This window comes from Pediculus humanus, genomic scaffold (assembly GCF_000006295.1).
Source record: "Pediculus humanus corporis 1103172107423 genomic scaffold, whole genome shotgun sequence".
Lineage (NCBI taxonomy): Eukaryota > Metazoa > Arthropoda > Insecta > Psocodea > Pediculidae > Pediculus > Pediculus humanus.
The window spans coordinates 347,181-367,990 of record NW_002987047.1 but is presented as its reverse complement, the minus strand read 5'-3'; the positions used below and the strand labels follow the sequence as shown (position 1 = coordinate 367,990).

At 24.8% G+C, this 20,810-nt stretch overlaps 2 protein-coding genes across 2 annotated transcripts; both read right to left on the bottom strand.

Annotated features, from left to right (window-relative positions):
- Positions 1-1,421: 1,421 nt before the first annotated feature.
- On the bottom strand, positions 1,422-2,056 carry Phum_PHUM071400 (uncharacterized protein; the record flags this gene model as incomplete). Its single annotated transcript, XM_002423542.1, has 2 exons — positions 1,422-1,727; positions 1,985-2,056. 2 exons carry the CDS (start codon positions 2,054-2,056, stop codon positions 1,422-1,424), a joined length of 378 nt encoding a protein of 125 aa, XP_002423587.1.
- A 431-nt stretch (positions 2,057-2,487) lies between these two features.
- Phum_PHUM071390 (Spindle assembly checkpoint component MAD1, putative) lies at positions 2,488-6,408 on the bottom strand (the record flags this gene model as incomplete). The annotated part of the gene is made up of 6 exons (XM_002423541.1): positions 2,488-2,562; positions 3,720-4,633; positions 4,733-5,528; positions 5,613-6,038; positions 6,132-6,344; positions 6,391-6,408. The coding sequence occupies 6 exons, from the start codon at positions 6,406-6,408 to the stop codon at positions 2,488-2,490; spliced, it is 2,442 nt and encodes an 813-aa protein (XP_002423586.1).
- Positions 6,409-20,810: the final 14,402 nt, after the last annotated feature.

Genomic DNA, 20,810 nt, shown 5'->3' with positions numbered 1-20,810 from the left:
TTATTATTAAAAGCTGAAAATTCGTTGTTTTATAGTTATTTTATTAACATAAGATAAATTTTAAATTTGATTTAAAAAAAAAAAAAAAAAAAAAAACTTTTATTTATTTTTTAAATACAACCTTAAATAAATATAAAGTTAAAATACATAAAATTTAGAAGTTTTAAATGTTTGATTTTTAAAAAAAAAATGGTGACCTTTTATCAATCTTTTTTTTCTTTTTAATTAATTATTTATTTTATGGTTATTAAAGAAAGTTTTTAAGTTACAAAAAAAAAAGAAACCGGAAACTCAATTTAAGTCAAAGTTACCTTTGACAAAGCTCAGGTGTGAGATGATGCATGAAGAAATAGTTTTAAAAAGCTTTTCCCTACTCTTATTTAAATAAAAACCTATTTATATCTTCTTTTTTTCCTCATGTATTACCTATATCTTGTTTTACTATCTATTTTCCTTCTATCCCTCCCCTTCCCTCTTAATCTCTTATTTCCCCTTCCTTTTATTTTTCCGCAACCGCCTCGCCCCCTCCCTTTCCCCCTCTTACTCTTTTCCCTAATTTAAAATTACCAATTTTAAGAACTTTACATAATTATATTGTATACTACTATTATTATTATCTTTATATATTTTCGCGTAACGGCAGTAAAAAAAAAATTTTTATCAATTAATAGTTTATCAATAAACTTACGTTTTCTTTTTGACTTTTTCAGACGGGGGAGAGAGGGATGGAGGGAGAGAGAAGGGGGAACGGGGAAAAAAAAATTTTCTTTTTCCTTAATTGAATTATTGTTAAACGTGAAATCTGCGTAATGTGATTTTAAAAATAAGTTTTTATCGATATATAAATATATATAAATTTATTACGGTAATAATTTTAGTCATAGGAAATTATCCTTCAATTTAATAATAATAATAATAATAATAATAATGCGTTACGTTAGTAGTTTTAAGTTACAAAAATGATTTGAACAATTTTCCTAAAATACGTGTTTCTAATACGAGTTATTAATTTGAAGTTAATTAAAAAAAATTAAATTATTATCATTATTATTATTTTAATTTTAATTTTAATTTTTTTTTTTTTATAGGAAGTAATAAATAAATTTTCTAATGTCGGAATAATTAATAAATAAATTAATTAATTAATAAAGTTGTTAATTTTTTTTTAAATTTATATACGTGGATTTTATAGTTTGTAAAAATGTATTTCATTTTTTTTTCTTTCTTTTTTTTTTTTCGTTTGTTTTAACTCTTTTTTTTTTCTAGAAGAGAATAAGATGATAATGATAATAATAATAATTACGAGTTGGTAGTAATAATAATAATAATAATAAGAGTGATAAAATTAAGAGAGAAAAAAAAAAAAAAAAAAGGATTTCGATTAAAAAAATAATTTGATTATATTTACAGACAGGATAATCCTAACCGGCATACCATCCTCTTCTTTTATTCGCCTGTGGCGTACAACATCTTTTCAATCTTTCTTGTTGCTGTTGTTGTTGTTGCTGCTGTAGTTGGTGTATTTGTTGTTCTCTTTTACTATTTATAATGTTATTGTTTTTATATTCCCAATTGTCATCATCTTCCGACGATGCGCTTATCATGTTATTTAAAACGTTTTCCCTACAAGGTCTACTATACATTTTTATTGCATCCGGACTATAAGATCTACTTCTTTGTATGTTTCTATTTGGAAACGCGTTAGTCGATTCTCTTTTTTGCTGTTGCTGCTACAAAAAAAAAAAAAAAATTGAAATAATTATTTATTATTATACGGTCCATTGGTACATATATAAATTTTTCTTTTCTTTTTTTTTTTAAATAAGTGAAATATTAGACATAAAGGTTTGCTCTTGTCTAAATTCTGTCAGTTGAAATTGCTTAAAGAGTAAAAAAATTTATGTGTTGGAAAGGAAATTTCAACTCTCCTTTTTTTTTTTTTTTCCTACTACCATGACCCGAACCTTTTTTTCTTTCTTTTTACCGTTTTTAACGTTTTATTTTTAGGGAAAAGAGTTGTGTTAAGTGACGTTGTAAAACGTTCCGCTGTTGGCATTTATTGCTACTTATTTTTATTTTAAGAGCTCTTGATACATCCTAGAGACTTGAGTTCTTTTTTTTTTTTTTTTTTTTTTTTACTTTTTCGTAAGCACTTTACTTTAGCGTATGACGTTTTTTGATAAATGTTTGGAAAAAAAAAAAAAAACCCAACTGGTATGTTTTTCTTTTTAACTTTTTTTAAATTAAAAAAAATATTTATATATATATTATAAATTCAAAAACGTGTTTAATTGTTAAATTTACACAATTATATTATTATTACAGTTCTAAATTTTAATTAACGTAACTTTTAATTATTATTATAATTATTATTATTTTCTAAGGAGACGACGACCGTATTATACGGGGTTTTATCTCAATTATTATTATTATTATTATTAGTTTTAAATCTAGACAGTTTTAAATTAAAAACTTTAATTTTCTCTCTCATTCATCATTTAAAAAAAATAAAATAAAATAAATATTGAAATCAAATCTTTCATTTTGATATTTCTCCTTTATCTATTAAATAAATAGAAAATGTAAATAATAATAATAATGATAAAAACGTAAAAAAAAAAAAATTGCAAGAATTTCAAAATTGTTATAGCCCACGGTGATAAAATGATGGACGAATGAAACCTTACGTAAAATCCCTTTTTTTTTTTTTTTGTTAAAACTTGAAAAAACTCCAAAATTTTTATATGGTATAAAAACATCAAAATAATAATAATAATAATAATCATAATGATAATCAGTATAAAACAAACAATGATAAGAAAAATTTTAAGATCGTAAAAAGAAAAAGAAAAATTCAAGTTTTTCAAAAAGTTTTTTTTTATTCGACATCCATTTTTTTTTTTTTTAATTGAGATGAAAACTGAATAAGATGCTGAAAAAATATTTGGAAAAAAATTACCATGGTAAAGTAAAAAATAATAATTATAATAATAAATAAGATTAATGTCTTATCTTCGAATATAAACCTCTTTTTATTTTTTTTTCCAAAAAAAAAACTTTATATTTATAAAAAAAAAGTCTCGCGCCATCTTTCATTTAAAAATAGAATTTTCTATCGAAAGATTTTTATATCGTCGTAACGAGAAAAAAATCGTTACTACCAAATTCATCAAATGATGATATAAATAATTATTAAAAAAAGGTATTATTATTATTATTAATAAATCAAAGGAAAAATAATAAAAGGAAAAAATTAAATTTTTCAATATTTAATTAAAGAAAACTTTAACGAAGTTAACGATTTTAAAATTAAAATGTTTGCTTTGTCCAAAAGTAAACAATGGATAACTAGTTAAAGTTAGAAAAAAAGAGAAAAAAGAGAAAAGAAATTTTTTTTTTTTAAAAATATCTTTGACAGATGTTTTATAAATATAAAATTTATTAAAATGGGGTAAAAACTATTTTTTTTGTGTGTGTGGGAAAACTCCCTTCTCCTACCCCCTACCCCCCACCACAAAGGAAAAAAAAATTTATGCAAAATGGCAAAATAAATTTTATTTTTTATTACGATCGCATATGTCACCCTCCCCCTCGTGCGCATATTATATTTTTAATATATTAAATATATATATATATATTTATGTATTAATAATTTATTAATGAGATATTGATTGATTGATTGATTGATGGGTTTGATAATTATTTTAATGATAACTTACCGATGTCAAATTATTTATGAGGCCCAATAATTTTTGAATTTCAGTTTTTTGATCTTCCACGACGTTTTGTAACATTTTTATGCATTTCCTTTGTTCGTCCAAATTTTGACGATAACGCATCAATTCTTTTTTCAATTCTTCTTTTTCAACATCGTTTTCAATTAATTTTTGTTGTTTGTTTTTAAAACCTTCCATTTTTTTCATTTGTGCAGCGAATTTTGATTTTAAAGTAATCATTTGTTTTTTTAACGTCCAATTTTCCGAACATAATTCAGACATTTGACGATTGGATTTTTCTTTTTCAACTTCTCTCGTCATTCTATTTTTTAATTTTTCCCTTTCCCATTCTTTTTCTTTAATATTATTTTCAATTAATTTTTTTTTTAATTTCCTAACTTTGGGTTCTAACGAATCGAGGCACTTTAATCGTGTTTCATAATTTCTCAATGCTTTTTCAATTTCTTCCATCGTCGTTTCCGATTTTATTTTACGTTCCGGTACCGTTTTAGATGGACCGTCACCCGGTGACGTAGAAGGTCTCTCGGTTGTGTTTTGACGTAATTGATTTTCTATATTTTTTGAACTGTTTTGTTGATCATCTAAATTGTAAACGTTTTGCTTGTTTTCATATAATTCGATTAATTCTTTTTTTTCAGTTTTTTTCGGGGGGCAAACAAATCTTAATTTTTGTACGGTTTGTGATTTTCCACAATTATTTTTTCCATAGCTTTTCAATTCTACAGATGATTTTCTATTTTGATTTTTTGAATTTGTTGTATTATTATAATTATTATAATTATTATTACTATTATTATTACTATTATTTAAATTATTCGATTCATTCCAATTATAATTTTTTGAATCTCTTACTGGTTTTAAATTTTCGGAATTTTGCATTTCGTCTTGATAACTCCCTGAAAAAAAAAAAAAAAAAAAAAATTTTTAAGTAAATTAAACAAAAAATTTTCAATTTTTTATTAAAAAAAAAAAATAAAATAAAATAAAAAAAATACCCCGGTTTGAATTTGGATTGTCTTCGTAACGTGGTCCTAATCTACCATTACCATTGTCGGATACGAAACTTTCATTGATTGTATTATTATTATTATTATTATTATTATTATTATTATTATTACTATTATTATTATAAGTATCACAATTAAATGATTCATCTAATGAATTTGCTGAAGATGATTCGACACAACTTGTCCTTCGCCATCCGCAATCGCAATTCACGTTTTTAATACTTTCAACTTTCGAACTTGATTTAGAATTATTTTTAATTGAAGTTTTCGATTTAGAAGAATCTAATTTTTTTTTTTTATTTAGATGAATAATGGCATTTGTCAATGCGAACAACAATCTTCCTTTTTCAGATATAATTTTTTCTTTTTGTTTTTGCAATCTTTTTAACGTTTCCTGATCTTTTCTATTGTAAAGCTGCGTAACCTGAGGTCTCGAATTACATTGATTCAACATCATCATTTGAATTCTTATTTGCTGATTGATTTTATCACGTTTCAATTGAATGTCATCCAATTTTAACCTTAAGTTAGTTATTTTATTAACGAGTTCGGTGCTTTTATCTAATTCTTCAATTTTCGTAAGACTCGAACAAATTTGTGTATTTACTGTCGAACGTGATTCGGTAATATCAAAACTATTTCCTGATTTCGCATAACGACAAACCGTTCGGATTTTTAAATTTTCAATATTATCATTATCTTCGTTTGTGCAAAGTACGTAATCGATTTTTTCAAGTCTGCTAACAGCTTTACATAAAAGAGCAATACATTCAAAAAATTTTTTCTAAAAAAAAAAAAAAATTTTTTTAAATCATAACAATAATAATTTTAATCGCAAGAGTTTGTTTTTTGTTGTTGTTGTTATTACTTCAAATATGTATTTTTTGCATTGAGCTTTCCATAGATTTTCCTTTTCATCTATTGAATTAGGTACAGCATTGCGTTTTCTTAAAGCTCCACTTTGATCAATATTATTGGGATCAATACTCAGCCTTCTTAAAGTTCCACCACCTTCATCAATATTATTAGGATCAATACTTCGCCTTCTTAAAGTTTTACCACTTTCATCAACATTATTAGGACCAACATTGAGCCTTCTTAAAGTTCCACCACCTTCATCAACATTATTAGGACGAATATTGAGCTTTCTTAAAGTTCCCCCTTCATCAATACTATTAGAACCAATATTGAGCCTTCTTAAATTTTGTCCAAAATTTTTATCTTGCAATACTTTAAACAAAATTGGTACCGGAATGTACCTCCCGTATAAATGAACAGGTGATTTACCATTGGCCTAACGCGATAATCAATTTAATATTAATAAATAAAATTAATAAATTAAAAAAATTTTTTTTTTTTTAAATTTTCCCTTAAAGTACCGTGATACCTCTCCATCTGACATCAAGTCCAATAGGTATTCGTTAAATATACAATAATTAGTGGACCAAGCTCTGAGGTCATCGCAGGAACTGTATTTTTTGAGCCTCCCATCGCTTCTTTTTCTTGTTGCTCGTAATTTGTATTCAGCATCACTATCATCCAAATAACGGGAATCGATTATCCTCGTCCTTCGGGAAATATAAGTCATAACGACTTCACACTGTCGATTTCGATAAAATTCATAATAAGTTTTGTTTTTATTTTACGACTCCAGACTTAAACATTTTCTACACTTTTTTTATCACTCAATTGAATAAAAACACTGTGTTTACAATTTTGAACCGATGAAAAAATGAATGTTTTCCTGTTTAGTTTCAAATAATTTTAAACTGTTTGTATTTGTTGTTCTATTTCGTAAGCCTCCAAGACCACTTTTCTCTCTCTCTCTCTCTCTCTCTTGACTAACCGTTTTTAATTATCTTTTAAAAACACATTACATTTAGAAAAATACTCCCGTTTTTTCTTTTTTTAAATTTTGATGAAATTGTTTTATTCGAATTTAACGTTTTATTATTAAAACAGTTTAAATTTGAAGTTTTATGTAAAATTTTTTTTCCTTTTAACTTATGTAAGAATGAAAAGTGCTGCTCTTTTAACGCCTTGTGGAATTTTTTTAAACTATCACGACGTTTTTAACGTTTGAAACTTAGAGTGAAAAAACAAAATAGATTAGTAAAAAACTTGTAAAATATAAAAACTTTTTTTAAATGTTATAATTTAGTTTAATTGTTTTGTCTTATAATTAAAAAATTTATTTTTTAAACGGTATTTTAAATTGCACAACCAGCGGAGAATATTTTATATTTTATAACGAAAATCTTAAATCACGGAGGCATTGCTCTTATTTTATATCCAATATAAAAAAATGCTTCAGTCTTTATGAATCGTTTATTTTAAAAAAATTTATAAACTAATGATAGATAACACTAAATAAACTGAAAAATATATTTTAAATGTCGAAAATAAAAAAAATTAATAAAAAGTTAGTCCATACATAAAAACGCGGATGTTGCATCGTTACTGTTATGAGGCTCTGCGGAGTTTAATTCAAAATGGCGGCATGACGGTACAATTATTCCGTATTTCTGACCGATAAAACGGGAAAAAAAATGTAAAATTTATATGTGTATGCAACACTAATACAGTAAATAAAAAAGTAAAATATTTGCAGGCATGATTAAAATATTTAGAAATTTGCTTTACGCATTCTAAACTGGTTGAATTGTTTGCATAAAATTCTAAAATATCCACCTGAGGAATGCTGTTTGAGGTGTTAACGTAAGTAAAAGAATTTTTTTACGTTCGTGTCTGAATCGGTTTTTAAAACCCTAATTTAAGCGTGGATTATTAGAAAAGAGAAAAAAGAAAGAAAAAAAAACACAATGCCTTTCTCTAGATAGTGCGTTAAAATTAAAAACATTTAAATAAGGGCTGAAGCCTAGTGTTTGTGTTGTGTTGAAAAGCTTTTGGATCATAAAAATCGGGGTTAACCTATCAGCTGTAAGTTCAAGGTGGATACTTCAATCAGTTGAAGAAGAATGGCCTTTAATGAGGTAAGATGACACTATTATATCTATATATAATAATATTTATTAGGCCTTAACGTAACCATATTTTATTGGTTATGACATTAAAATAATTTTTGGTTATGTTACACATTAGAATTTTATCTTGATAAAGACAATTTGTAATCTTAACTTCTGTTTTCTCAGACCTTGAGCTTTTCATATAGGTTTGATTTGAATTTCAATCAAGTGAGTCAGAACTGTATTTATGCAAACATATGTGTTTGTGATATTTAAAATATTGTTTTTTTGTTTTCAATTTAATAAAATGGCATGTTTTTTTGGTATCTTATTGTTAAGTAATGTCATCTTAATTAAAAAAATTATGCAATCTACAACGTCTATGTATAGATGTTAAACTATAAACGATAACTGCTGAGATAGGTTTAATATAAACTTGTAAACATATTGTTTATAATTTATATATCGTATTAAAAGGATGAAGTATGTAAAATGATCTGAACAAATTTTTTTTTTTTTTTTTTAAGTAACATTCAAAATTTTAAGTAAATGATATTAGGAAAAATTATAAAAAATGAATTGGGTTTAGCGATTCTATCACATTACCAAATTGTAAAGTAAAAAATTGGTAAATTTTAAAATTAATTCGAATATTGTTTGAAGTTTCTTGAATATTTAAAAACCTATGGGTTTTACATTCTAGCAATTTTAATTCTTTAGTAAAAAATTTTAAAGCAGTTGTTACATTATGATTTAAATCAGAATTTGATATTGCCTTAAAATTTTTAAAATGAATTATTTAAATTTTGAAAAATTTTACTTTTCGATTTATAAATTTGTCTCTGACAAGTAATAAAATGCACCTTTTTTTTCTTTAATCAAAAAACTATTTGAACTCATGTGGGTGCTATAAAGGATTCTCTTAGAAAAAGTTTTTGCTTGAAACTTTTGAGATACTTTAGTTTTTGAATTACATTCAATTCGTTTGAAAACAAGTTTTTTTAATTTAATTATTGTTTGAATACAAACCAACTGATTTCTTTATGTCAAATTATTTCATAACCTGCCAAATATTTTGTGTTGGGGAAAGTGATTAAATGCTGTCAGTCTTGATTTATTTTTATAATCGAGTTATTTTTAATACTTTTTTTTCTTCTTTGTAACTGTAACGTACGCCATATATTTTTTCTTATGACATTACAAATAAATTTAACAAATGAAAACAACTAAGAATTCTTACAGTTATGTAATTGTTGTTTCAAATGTTTTTCATTGTGGATGACCCATAGCAATAAAACTGGCTATTATGTACACAATATTAAGTAAAACTTTTTTTTTTTTTTTTATATATTTATCATCAATTATTTATTTCATAATAAAAAAAAAAATTATTATTATTATTTTTTTTTTTTTAAAAAAAAGATAAAAAACAACAGTCGATTCGTTAATAACACATACATGAAATTTGTATTGCGTTAAATTAAATAATAATATTAACCCAATTATTATTATTATCTACGCATAATTATTTGCAAGATATGTAACGAAACTTTTTAATTTTGTTATTAAAAATAATAATTCGATCGATGATTAATTAAAACTCGGTGATTGTAACGTTAGTTTTATAAGTAAATAGTTGTTTTTATTTATTTATTTATTTATTTAATTTCATTATTAGTGATATGAAGGACGCAAAATTGAGTTCTCCAATTAACTGTAGCATTGTAAAAAAATTACTCATGCAGTTACTGAATTGGGTGCGCCTAGCCGGAGATATGCTTTATTATTTTACTTTTTCGAAGTTATTTATTTTATTACCCTTGTCTACATTACAATATTTTTTTATTTTTTTTTACTAATTCATGAAAAAAATCCTTACGAAAAATTAGTTATAGGATTTTTAATGTTATTATTATTATTATTATTATTATTATTATTATTATTATTAGAGAGAGGAAAAAATTTTAAAAAAATGTCGTATATTATTCGGTCGTCTCGTTGTAGTTATTTTATTTACATCTAATCAAGACAAATTCAAACTTGTTACCTATCGACTTGAAGGTTTTTTTTTTTTCGAGAGAGAGAGATTTCAAGTTATTATTGGTAAATAAAATAACATTCAAAAAAAAATAAAAATAAACACATTTTAGTAATTTGATATTTGGAACGAATACTTTTGATTACTTTTCGTGGTTTTACTATCTGGAATCTTAATATTTATCCGCGTACAGGTGGTATTTTATATCTTATGTCTTAAATTATTATTATTATTATTATTATTATTAATAAATCCGCCTTTGGAATTAAATCACTCGAGTTATTTTTCGAAATATTTTTTCAAATCGAAACTGATGGAAATAAGGAAAACGTGAGCTTTCAATTAAATTTTGTCTCTGGTTTGCCCATTGTGAATTTTATATTATTTTTTTTTTCTTCATGAATTTGTGGCCGTGTCGAAGTTAATAAACCTTAAAAAAAAAAAAAATTATTATTTATTTAAAAAAACAGGTATTTAAGGTAAATCAGGTTTTGTTTTTAATGATGCGATAGTAATGGTAAATGAAAAAAAAAAAAAAAAAAATATGTGAAAGTTGAGGGTCGAACATTATTTTTCGCGTTTTTACTTATTTTAAAATTAAAAATTTTTTTATTTATTTTTTTTTGGAAATTTTTTATTCGAGTAAGTGTGAAATAAAAGCATAAGAATGGCAAAACAAAAAAGTTTTAAGTTGGCGTTTTAAGGTTTTTTTTTTTAAATTTTTTTAAACGTGTAGCGAAACTTAATTTACAGTTCAGGTAAAAAAAAAAAAAAAAAAAAATGAAACGTTCTTACTCACACTTTTCTGTTGGAAATTATTACTCACTTTACTTTATTATTATTATTATTCTCCGTGCTAACCTCTCGGTTGTAAAATTTATTAATAATTCTGTTTCGATATTGAAAGGTATCAAGGAAGGGGAATGCAATACATTTTTTATGGCATTTCAATAATAAAGAAAAAATGCATTCATAAATTATTAAATATCGTCGTCGGGAAAAAAATATTTTTGAAAATTGTAGTAAAAACTCTCTACTCAAACCATTTAGAGAAATTGCAATGGAAACGAAAAAAAATAAAAAATAAAATAATAATAATAATCGTGAAAATCGATATCAATTTCCAATAAATCACAAAGAATTTAAAAAAAAGAAAAAAAATTACAAGAAAAATTTAATTTTAAAAATTAAAGACTGATTTATTATTATTTAGGGAGCCAATGAAAAATTTCTATACGGCCCTTAAATTAATTATTTTGTGGGTAGTTCGTGGTTTATATACTTCGGGGTCCCCAGTCTCGAATCGATCGGTCAATTTTTTTTTTTTTTTTTTTTCCTACTCCCCAGCAGTCATCATGAAAAACGGTCGGTTTGTGCAAGCTTTTTTTTTTTTTTTTTTTTTTTTTAAAGGCCCAAAAAGCAATTAAAGAATTAAAACGGCAATTAAGAAATTGAAAATAATTTTCGATGAGAAAAAAAAAAATTTTTTTTTAAATCATGACAGCAATTAAAAGCTTATTTAGGCGTTACTTTAGGGGAAAATATAAGCGATCGTTAGAAATGATATAATTTTTTAGGCTTAATTTCACACGCACGCGTTTTACCAATCAAAAAAAAAAAAAAAAAATGTCGAGCTCACATTAAAATGCAAATTTATTTTTTTCAAAAAAAAAAAAAAAATTAAAAACAAGAGGGGTTATTTTTATTAATTATTTTGCGTTTTCGGATTTTTGGCGTGACCGCGAGTAATAAATTTTTTATAGAGGAGGAGGAGTGTAGGTGGAAGAGGGGGGGAATAAGATTGCACTTCATTAAAACGCACCGTTAAAATTTGACATACTTTTACTTTTCTGTTAAATAAATGAATTTGCTATTTACACAAATGTGAAGGTTATAATTAATCACGTGTGCAACAAAAAAAAAAAAAAAGAAAAGAAAAAGAGAAAAAAGAAAAACGGGGAAAATGGGGAAAAACAATGAGATTCGTTATCTTGATGCCACGTTTTTTTTTTTTTTTCTAACTCTACGTCGAAAGAAGAAAAACATTTTTCCCTAATTTTTTTCATATTTTATTAAATTCAGGTAGTTTTCTTCACGTGGTAGTAAAAATAATAGTTTTTTACTTTTCAACGGATGACACCAATTAAACGTTTAAATAATAATAATAATAATCATAATAATAATAATATTTGTATTTTTCTTAAGAATTTTTCGCGTGCGAAAATTAAATTTTTTGTTTTTGTTTTTTTTTGTGGAGTAATTAAATTGTTTTTGATTTCCGCTTATTTTTTTTTCACATTCATACGTTGGTAATAAATTTATAAGGGGTCATTAAATATTTTTTTTGCGGGTTATCACACGAACCATAAAAAAAAAAAAAGCACGATGGTTTTTTATTTATTTATTTTTTTTCCATTTGGGGTTTATTTTTTATTTTTTATTTTTCAACTGGAAATGCTGGTTGGTGCTTCTCACACGTATCTCTTAAAAAATTATTTACTTTTCCATTTCGAAAAACCAAACGTGATAATTTAAATTAAAAATGTTTCGCGCGAGGTACAGGATTTAAATTATCCACAAAGTCAGGTTGTTTGTTTGTTTTTCACGGAAATGCTTTTTTTTTTTTTTTGGCTCCGAAAAAATTATTCCAGTGGAACTTTATTTAAGATTAAACTGGAATCCGTTTCAAAAAAAAAAAAAAGGAAAATTTCGTATGTTTTTATCGTCCGTGACAATACAATGGTTTATTTATTTATGTATTATTTATGTTTTGTCGTAAAGTTAAAAAATAAAAAAATAAAAAAAATTTAAAGGAGAATTTAAAATTTACGCCGTTTATAAAACGGGCGTTTTTTTTTTTTTCAATAAAAATTTTTTAGAATTGTGATGTAAATTAAGTTTTGTTGAGAGAGAGAAAAAAAATCTATATATTTTATTAACAAAAAAAAAAAAACGTGATTTAATTATTCAAACAAACCTTTTTTTTTTTTTCGAATTCTTTTGCATATGTTTGTTTGTTTGTTTGTTTTATTCATATGAATAATATTTGTTTTTTGAAATCGTATGTATTTTCGTTTTTTAAATTAATTTTTTTTTTTTTCTTAAAAAAAGGTAAAAACGTATCGTGATCTTTTGAAAATTTTTGCATTTACGTAATTTTTCGTTTTTAAAATCAAGTTTTTTGTTTGTTTACCTTTAAATGATTTTTATAAAAGTAGTCGTGTAACCAGAAAAATGATGAAGAATTAAAATAACAAATCGTAGGAATTGACATCCCTTATACGAAAAAATGATAACTATTAACAACCATCATTTATTTATTCGTTAAATTTCGTTTTTTTTTTTTTTTTTTTTTTTTTTTTTTTAAAGTGGGAGTTGTATTAAATTATTAAAATAATAATAATAATAATAATAATCATAATTTTATTAAAGTTTATTAATTTTTTCTAATTCAAGGGCGACAAGTGTTTGTTGGAAAAATTTTTTTTTTTTTTTTAATTTGGCATTTTACTTTTCGTCATTTCGTTTTGTTTTTGTTTTTTTTTTTCTCATTGAAAACGATAGGAAAGGGAAATAAAAAGGTTTTGATGAAAGAAATTGAGGTTTGTTGTTGTCGTTGTTGTTGTTTGTCTTTCGTTAACGATGTGAAAAAAATTTTTAGCATTCATATCGGTTCGATTCGAGGGATGAGGAACAAGGTTCTCGATATATTTTTTTGTACATTTCGAAAAGTTTTTTGGCCTTTGTTTTTTTTTAATACGTCGGTTGTTGTCGGTTTTTTGTTTTTAAATAAATAAATAAAAAATATAAGAGTGGGTTCGAATCGTTTTTTCCTTTTTTAATAGGTTGATTTACCGAGTGGGATTAAAGGTGACACCCAAAAAAAAAATAAAAAAAAAAAATAAATAAATAAATTTGGTTTTATGTAATTTTTAAACGCTAGCGGAAACGATTCACGAATTTTCGAATTAAACGTTAGAGATAAATGAATTGATAAAATAAAAAATTATGTAATTTTTAAAATGTTTTTGTAAATTAAAAAAAATTTTTTTTTTTTTTTTTTTTTTCGTTTTTGTGTGATTCGAATTCTGTGAGAAAATTTCAATAATAAATTTGACATTTAATAAAAATTTTAATGCGAATTCGTTTTGTTAATTAATAACATTTTTTTTTTTTAATGTTACTCATATCGTTTTTTTTTTAATTTTTCATTGACCCCCCCGTAATACACGAGCAATTATGTAAAACTAATTTTTTATTTTTTATTAAATCGTTTGTTTGTTTATTTATTTATTTATTTTTTACCGAAGAATTATTTCAAGGGCTTTATGCAACAAACACATTGTGAAATTAATTAATTAATTTTTCGTTCGATTTTTTTGTTGTTGTTGTTGTTTTCTATATTGCAATCTATGATGAATATTAATGAAATTTTATTCAAGGGAAGGTTCGAATTGATTGCCTTGTGCCTTCCACACACATCATTAAAAATAATCTTTTTAATTTTTGCGACGATTGAATTAAGATTTTTAATAAAGTAATAATAATTGAAGTCGAATGAATAATAATAATAATAATAATAATAATAATAATAATAATAATAATAATAATAATAATAATAACGTATACGGTTTTAATAAACGTATATGGTAAGACTGAAGACACTCATTATAATTAATTATACGATCAATTAATTGAGTGATTGTGTGTGTGTTTCCCGTAACCGTTAATGACAGATGGCAGGCGTGAAAATAAGAGAAAGTCGATTCTTATTTATTTACTTTTTTTTTTTTTTTTTTTGAATTAATAATTAGTTGTCAAAAATTTTGCCATTAAAGAGAAGAAGAAGAAGAAAGAATGAATGAAAAAACGGAGGAAAAAATTAGAACGTGAAAGTAGATTTTAAGAAAAATATCAATGCATATGTACATCTACTTTATAAATTTATTTATTTATAAATATTTAAATGTATCTATCTGACGTGGTAATTAAAGTTTCTCGAATGAATCTGTAGATTGTGGTAATTTTTTTTTTTTTTTTTTTTTTTTTGTTTTTCGAGTCGGCAACGTGACAAATAAAAAAATTTTTTTAAATTTTCTTTTTTTAAAAGTTGACACGAGGTGACAGATCACGATCTTTTTTTTGTTTGTTTGCTTGTTTGTTTTTAATAGAGTTTTTGTCATTTCGATAAGTTTTTTTTTTAGCACGAAGTGAAAAATTAAAAATATTTGGTCAAGGCTAGAAAATTTTCAAAATTTATTATTATTACACGTGAGAATGTTTTTATTATTTTTTTCGCCTTGTTTTGGATTTTGTACATAAACCTATTTTTTCTTCCGAAATAATTTTTTTTAAATAATTTTAGCTACTGTTGTTGTGGTTGTTGTTGTTGTTAACGATGCCGACAAATGTTACGAGTTTAATTTTAAATTTTAATTATGGTTTTTTACATTTATTGAATTGTTGCTGCTGCGTAATTTTTTTTATTATCATTTGTTGATTTTAAAGCTTTCAGTCGTTGTTGTCGTCGTCGTAGCATCTAATAAATAGCTCGAAGGCACATTTTCCGGTTGTTTGTATGCTAACTTGTTTGTCGCATTGAATTATTGCGTGCTGCTTGTTTTCCTGCCTAGTGTGTAAATTGTTGCAAAAACAAACAAGCCAAGGAGTAGTTATAGAATGCGTGAGATTTTAAGTTTGAATTTATTATTTAAAATGGTTGTTTCGATAATAACGGTATTCTTCTTCTTTTAAAATTCGTTTTTTCTCTCTCTCTCTCTCTCTTTCTCTCCCCCTCGCTCTTTAAAATTACGTAATTTTTTTCTACTGACAAAAAAATTTAAAAAAAAAAAAAAAATGAAAAAAAATTAAGCTTTGCAAATGCACTAAAAATAATTTTAAAAAAGTTTTATTTATTTATTTATTTTATATTTTTATTGCTTCTGGCTTAAATTTTAAAAAGCCATTAGAAGGTTTAAACGTCGTTGGAGATTTCAGTTTAAAGCTTTTCTTTTTTTTTTTTTTTTAACTTCAATAAATTATAAATTTTCGACCGGAAAAAGTTTTCTGTTTGCTAATAATTTTTTAAGTACATTTATTTTTAATTCAAATTATTAAAAAAAAAAAAAAAAAAAAAAAAAAAAGGGAAAAAAAAAAAAACGGACAAAACTCAAAACTGGGGGATTAGAATTTAAAAAAAAAAAAAAAAATGACACTAATGCATAAATAATTTTTTTAATAATACGCCTTAGTTAAATAATTTTTTTATCCTTTTTTTTTAGTTGCGTTAATTTTTATCGTTCTTGTTTTTGAAAATAGTAAACGCTATGGAAAGCAAAAAAAACATTAATGACTGGTAAAAAAAATTCTGGCATAGATTCGATTTGAAGAAACTTTGATAGTAGTAAAACTTGAACCGCCGATTCATTCAAAAGAATTAACTAAACTACTTGAATCACATTTTTATCATTTCGGTGGCACCACGTACCTCGTCATGTTAAATAACCGCGTCATGCTAATCGAATAATAGTATTTTGAGGAAGGAAGTGACAACAGGACAGTGAACTTTTTGTACTTTAAGTTGTTGTAATTATTTATAGAATCCGACAATCAACCCTGACGGCATGAATGAAAAAAAATTAAAAAAAAAATTCTTCGTTTTAACATTTGATCTAAACTCTCCCGTGTTTTTCTCTCTCTCTCTCTCTCTCTTCTTATTAATGATCAAACGTTGTAAGTGAAGGATTCATTTCAAAATGTTGTCTGTCTACTTGGAATCGTACAACGTTTATTAAAAAAAAAAAAAAAAAAAAAAGGAAAAAGTAGATTTATGTTGACAGATTGACAAAGGAACGAATCGTACTTTCATTATTTCTTGATTGAATTGTTTGATGACAACGACAATGGTCTTTTACTGTCTGCATTTATTACAATCAAACCCGATACTCAGCTTTATTTTTCTCCTTTTTTTTTTATGTAAAGGGCATTCATAATATTTTTTACGCCGAGTCATATAATTGTAACTGATGCTCCGAAGGCACACTCATTCAAATTCGTTTAAAAGTTTCTTTCTACATTTTTTTTTCTTTGTTTGTTTTGTTTTGTTACTTTTTTCATCATTCTTCTTATGATTGTTATGAAATTTACGTTACTTATTCTGTACGGATAGTGGTTGCTGAACAATTTTACCCGATTTCGAATTTCATTTCGTAAATACTCCCCCCGCTAAAGCAATAATGTCGTTTACCAAACTTTTTATTTTTATACGAAATCGATCAAAACTTGCAACATGAGTTTTATTATTATTGTTAAAAAAAATTTTCAAGGTTTAAATTTTGCGATTTTAAATGTTTGTTGTTAAATAATAATAATAATATCGTTTAGCGTTTGCTAGTTATTTTTAAGGAAATGACTCATTCCGTCGTATCTCATCATGCAAGAAAATGTTTAGATTTTTTTTTTTTTTTTTTTTCGGCCATGTTGAAAGGTCCTCTAACGGTAGCGTAGTCGTTTTCGAAAAAGAAAAGAAAAAAAAAATTATTTTACACGTACGCGATGAGTTATTTTCATTTTTTTCTAATACAAAATTGTTTTTGTTGTTGTTGTCGAGTTTATCGAAAACGGTCAATGAAAGTAAACATTTTTGCGTTGACCTTTTGCTCTTTTATTTTAAATAATTTAGACGCCAACAACAACCTGAAGCATAAATCCCACAAAATAATAATAATGATAATAATACTTTACTGCACACCTTTACGTTTTCTAAAAAATTTAAAAAAAACAAAAACAAAAGTTGAAAAGGTAAAATATGTTTTCTTACGATTTTTAATAGCATAAAAAATTTTGAATAGTAAAGAAAATTTAAAATCATTATTTTTTTAAATTGATAAAAAGTTGGAAAAAAGGAAAAATAATTTTAGATTTTCACGTGGGTGTGCTCGCGAGATTGTTAATTTTTTTTTAATAATGAAAAAAAAAATTGGAACAGGTAATAATGTAAAATCTCATTATAATTATTATTATTATTAAACGTAATTGGTTACGTTCAAGTTTTTTTTTTCTTTCTTTTTTTCTTCCAGAGGTGTTCGTGAGTGTAATACACAAAAAAAAGGAAAAAAACAGTGTGTGCGTGCGTGTGTGTGTGTGTGTGTTGGTGCGTGCCGTAATGAATGAACGTATCCAAGTCGCAATTAATTAACTTATTTCTATTAATTTTATTTTAAAATCATTACAAATTGTTAAAAAAAATGTTACAAGGACGAAAGAGATTTAATTTTTAAGAATCTCTCATCGTAAAGAGAGATTGTTTTTTTTTTAATAAACAATTAAACTCAAAGTTTATTATTATTATTTATAAGAGTTCAAATGAAAAAATAATTTAATAGTTTTCACAGTTTTTTTTTTTTTTTGCTTCGGGAAATTTCTTTGAAAAATCATATATTCATTTGTAAATTTTTTTTTTTTTTGTTAAGTTTCATTCACTGCATTTAATTTTTTTTTCTATAAAATGGTGAGCCTGGTTTCCGTTATTTATTAATTCTCATAATTTTGTTCTCAGTTTTAAGGTAATTAAGGAAGGATAAGAAAAAGTTTACGAAACTGCCGGAAGACCCCGGAAACGGTTTTTTTTTTTTTTTTTGTTTAAATTAGGGTTCAACTTTAACTTTTTTTTTTGTTTTTTGTTTAATTTCTTTGTAGAAATCTTTAAAAAAATTTTGTCTTTCGAACTTTGTCCCGAATCGATTGAAAATTTCAAACCTGTTTTTTTTTTTGTTTTTGTTTTGTTTTTAAATATTTATTCATTTTTATGTAAATTTAAAAAAAAAAAAGTCAAAAAATTTAAGATTGTCGTTTTTTTTTTTTTATTACTTTAAACAAATTTTTTTAATTCTTTAAAAATATTTTTTTAGTTATTTTTCTCCCTTTTAAACCGTCGGGTAGTTAACAAGTTTCTTTAAACTCCCCTGTTTTGTATTTTCCTCTCATTTTCATAAATATTTTTTTAAAATGGAGACGATCATCATTGTTTTGCAAATTTTTGAAAAAAACCTTATTTAGATTTTTCTTCTTTCGAGTGCGTTGCGTACTTGAAGTTGTCGTATATTTTCGTAGGTAAAAACCCGAAAGTTTATCATCATTATTATTATTATGATTATGATTTAAATATTAAATATTCGTTTAAAAAAAAAAAAAAAAAAAAAAATTTATTTTTAATAACCGGTAGGTTCAGAAAAAAAAAAAACTCCAGTAATAGAAATTTCAAATTATCATTTTTTATTTGTAAATGGTAAATTTCGAGTAATTTTTTTTTTTTTTTTCTTGTAAAAGTAAGAGATTCTCAAATTTATGAAGTTGTTTGTTTGTTAGTTGTTTGTTTTTAAAAAGTACATTTATAATGGTTGTCCATAATTTATGTAAAACATTTTATTTGAAAATTATTTCATTTGTTGTATAATATTTAAAAATGTCGCTCGGTTTTTTTTTTTTTTTTTTTTTTTTTTTTTTTTTTACCTTACACATGGATGAATGAAACGCGTCACACCTTAAACGTTTTTTTTTAAAATTAATTAATAATGTATTGTTATTATTATTATTATTATTATTATTATTATTATTATCCACCATTAAACACGACAAGGCTACTTGTCGGAGTTTTTTTTTTAAGTATTTATCCGAGGTTTCTACCCGATTCCTTAGGGACAAATACTCGAATTTCGGTGGTGCCACTTATTATAAGATAGCACCACATCAATTCTTGAAGGTCTTCCTGAGTCCGTCTTTTTTCGATGGGAACGATTTGTCTCCTGAACTGGGCTCCGGTGACTAACATCTTTGGAGTGGCCAGGGTCAGAAGCAGTGAAATTCACGTTCTCGTCGAGCTGCCTCAGGTCGACAGTAGAACAAGATTTTGTTTTTTGGTTCTTACTTTGTCTTGTTCTCATTTTTTTTGCTCTTTTTAAGCCAACGGCACGTGGCGTTCTCAAACGGTCACCCATCCAAGTTTGCACCACGCCCAATGCTGCTTAACTTCGGTGATCGTACGGGAACCGGTGTGACCAGCACGGTATGGCCGTTGACGTTTATTATTATTATTATTATTATTATTATTATTGTTTTACCAGGGTTTAGATTATCGTGAACAATTTGTGAACGTGTTTCGTTCAATAATTGTGTATGCGAAACGTTGGGAAAAAAAAAAAAAAAAAAAAAAACAATTTCAGGCAAAAATATTCACGTATTTATATTTTTTTTTTTTTTTGGCGTGACGAAAAATTGCAAAACGATTAATATGATTGATTTTGAAATTATTAAATTTCTCTCGTCCGTTGTTTCGTTATTATTATTATTATTATTAATAAATCATCATAAATGGTCGTGTTTTATTTTTCTCGTTTCGAATACGAGTGGTGTCTATCTCTTTAGTATCGTCATCATTGTCATTTCAATCGTTTTTTTTTTTTTTTTTTTTTTTTATTACTCGTACACGCACACGCGCTTTGCAACGAGTTTCTCGAATTCCGTTTTTAAAACATCATCATCGAATTTTTTTTTTTTTTTTTTTAATATTGTATCGCAATAAAATTATTCAAATATAAATTAATAAAAAAAAAAACTGGAAAAACGTATTTTTTTCGTCGAATGTTATTATAAACGGGAAATTATACTCGTCTCGTGACACGTCGTCCACGATAAAAATTGCGGTACTTTATTCAATCGAATTGAAAAGAAAAGAAGAAGGAAAACTAAAAAAAAAAAAAAAATTTACGTTGAGAAGGTCATTCAAAACATTTTTTTTTCTTTTATTTTTATTGAAAAGAATAAAAAAGAATAAAGAACAATGGAAAAATTTTTTCCAAAGACTCTCCACAAAAGGGGGGGGGGGGAAATCTGAATGAAATTAAAATTTTTTTTTTTTTTTTAACCAAAAACGAGTCGGAGTTCCTTTTTTTTCTTTTTTTTACAGTTAAAATCACATAGAAAAATTATTATTATTATTATTTTTATTATTATTTCTATGTTTTTGTTTTCATTTTATGTTTCGTTTTTATTTGATTTCTTTCTT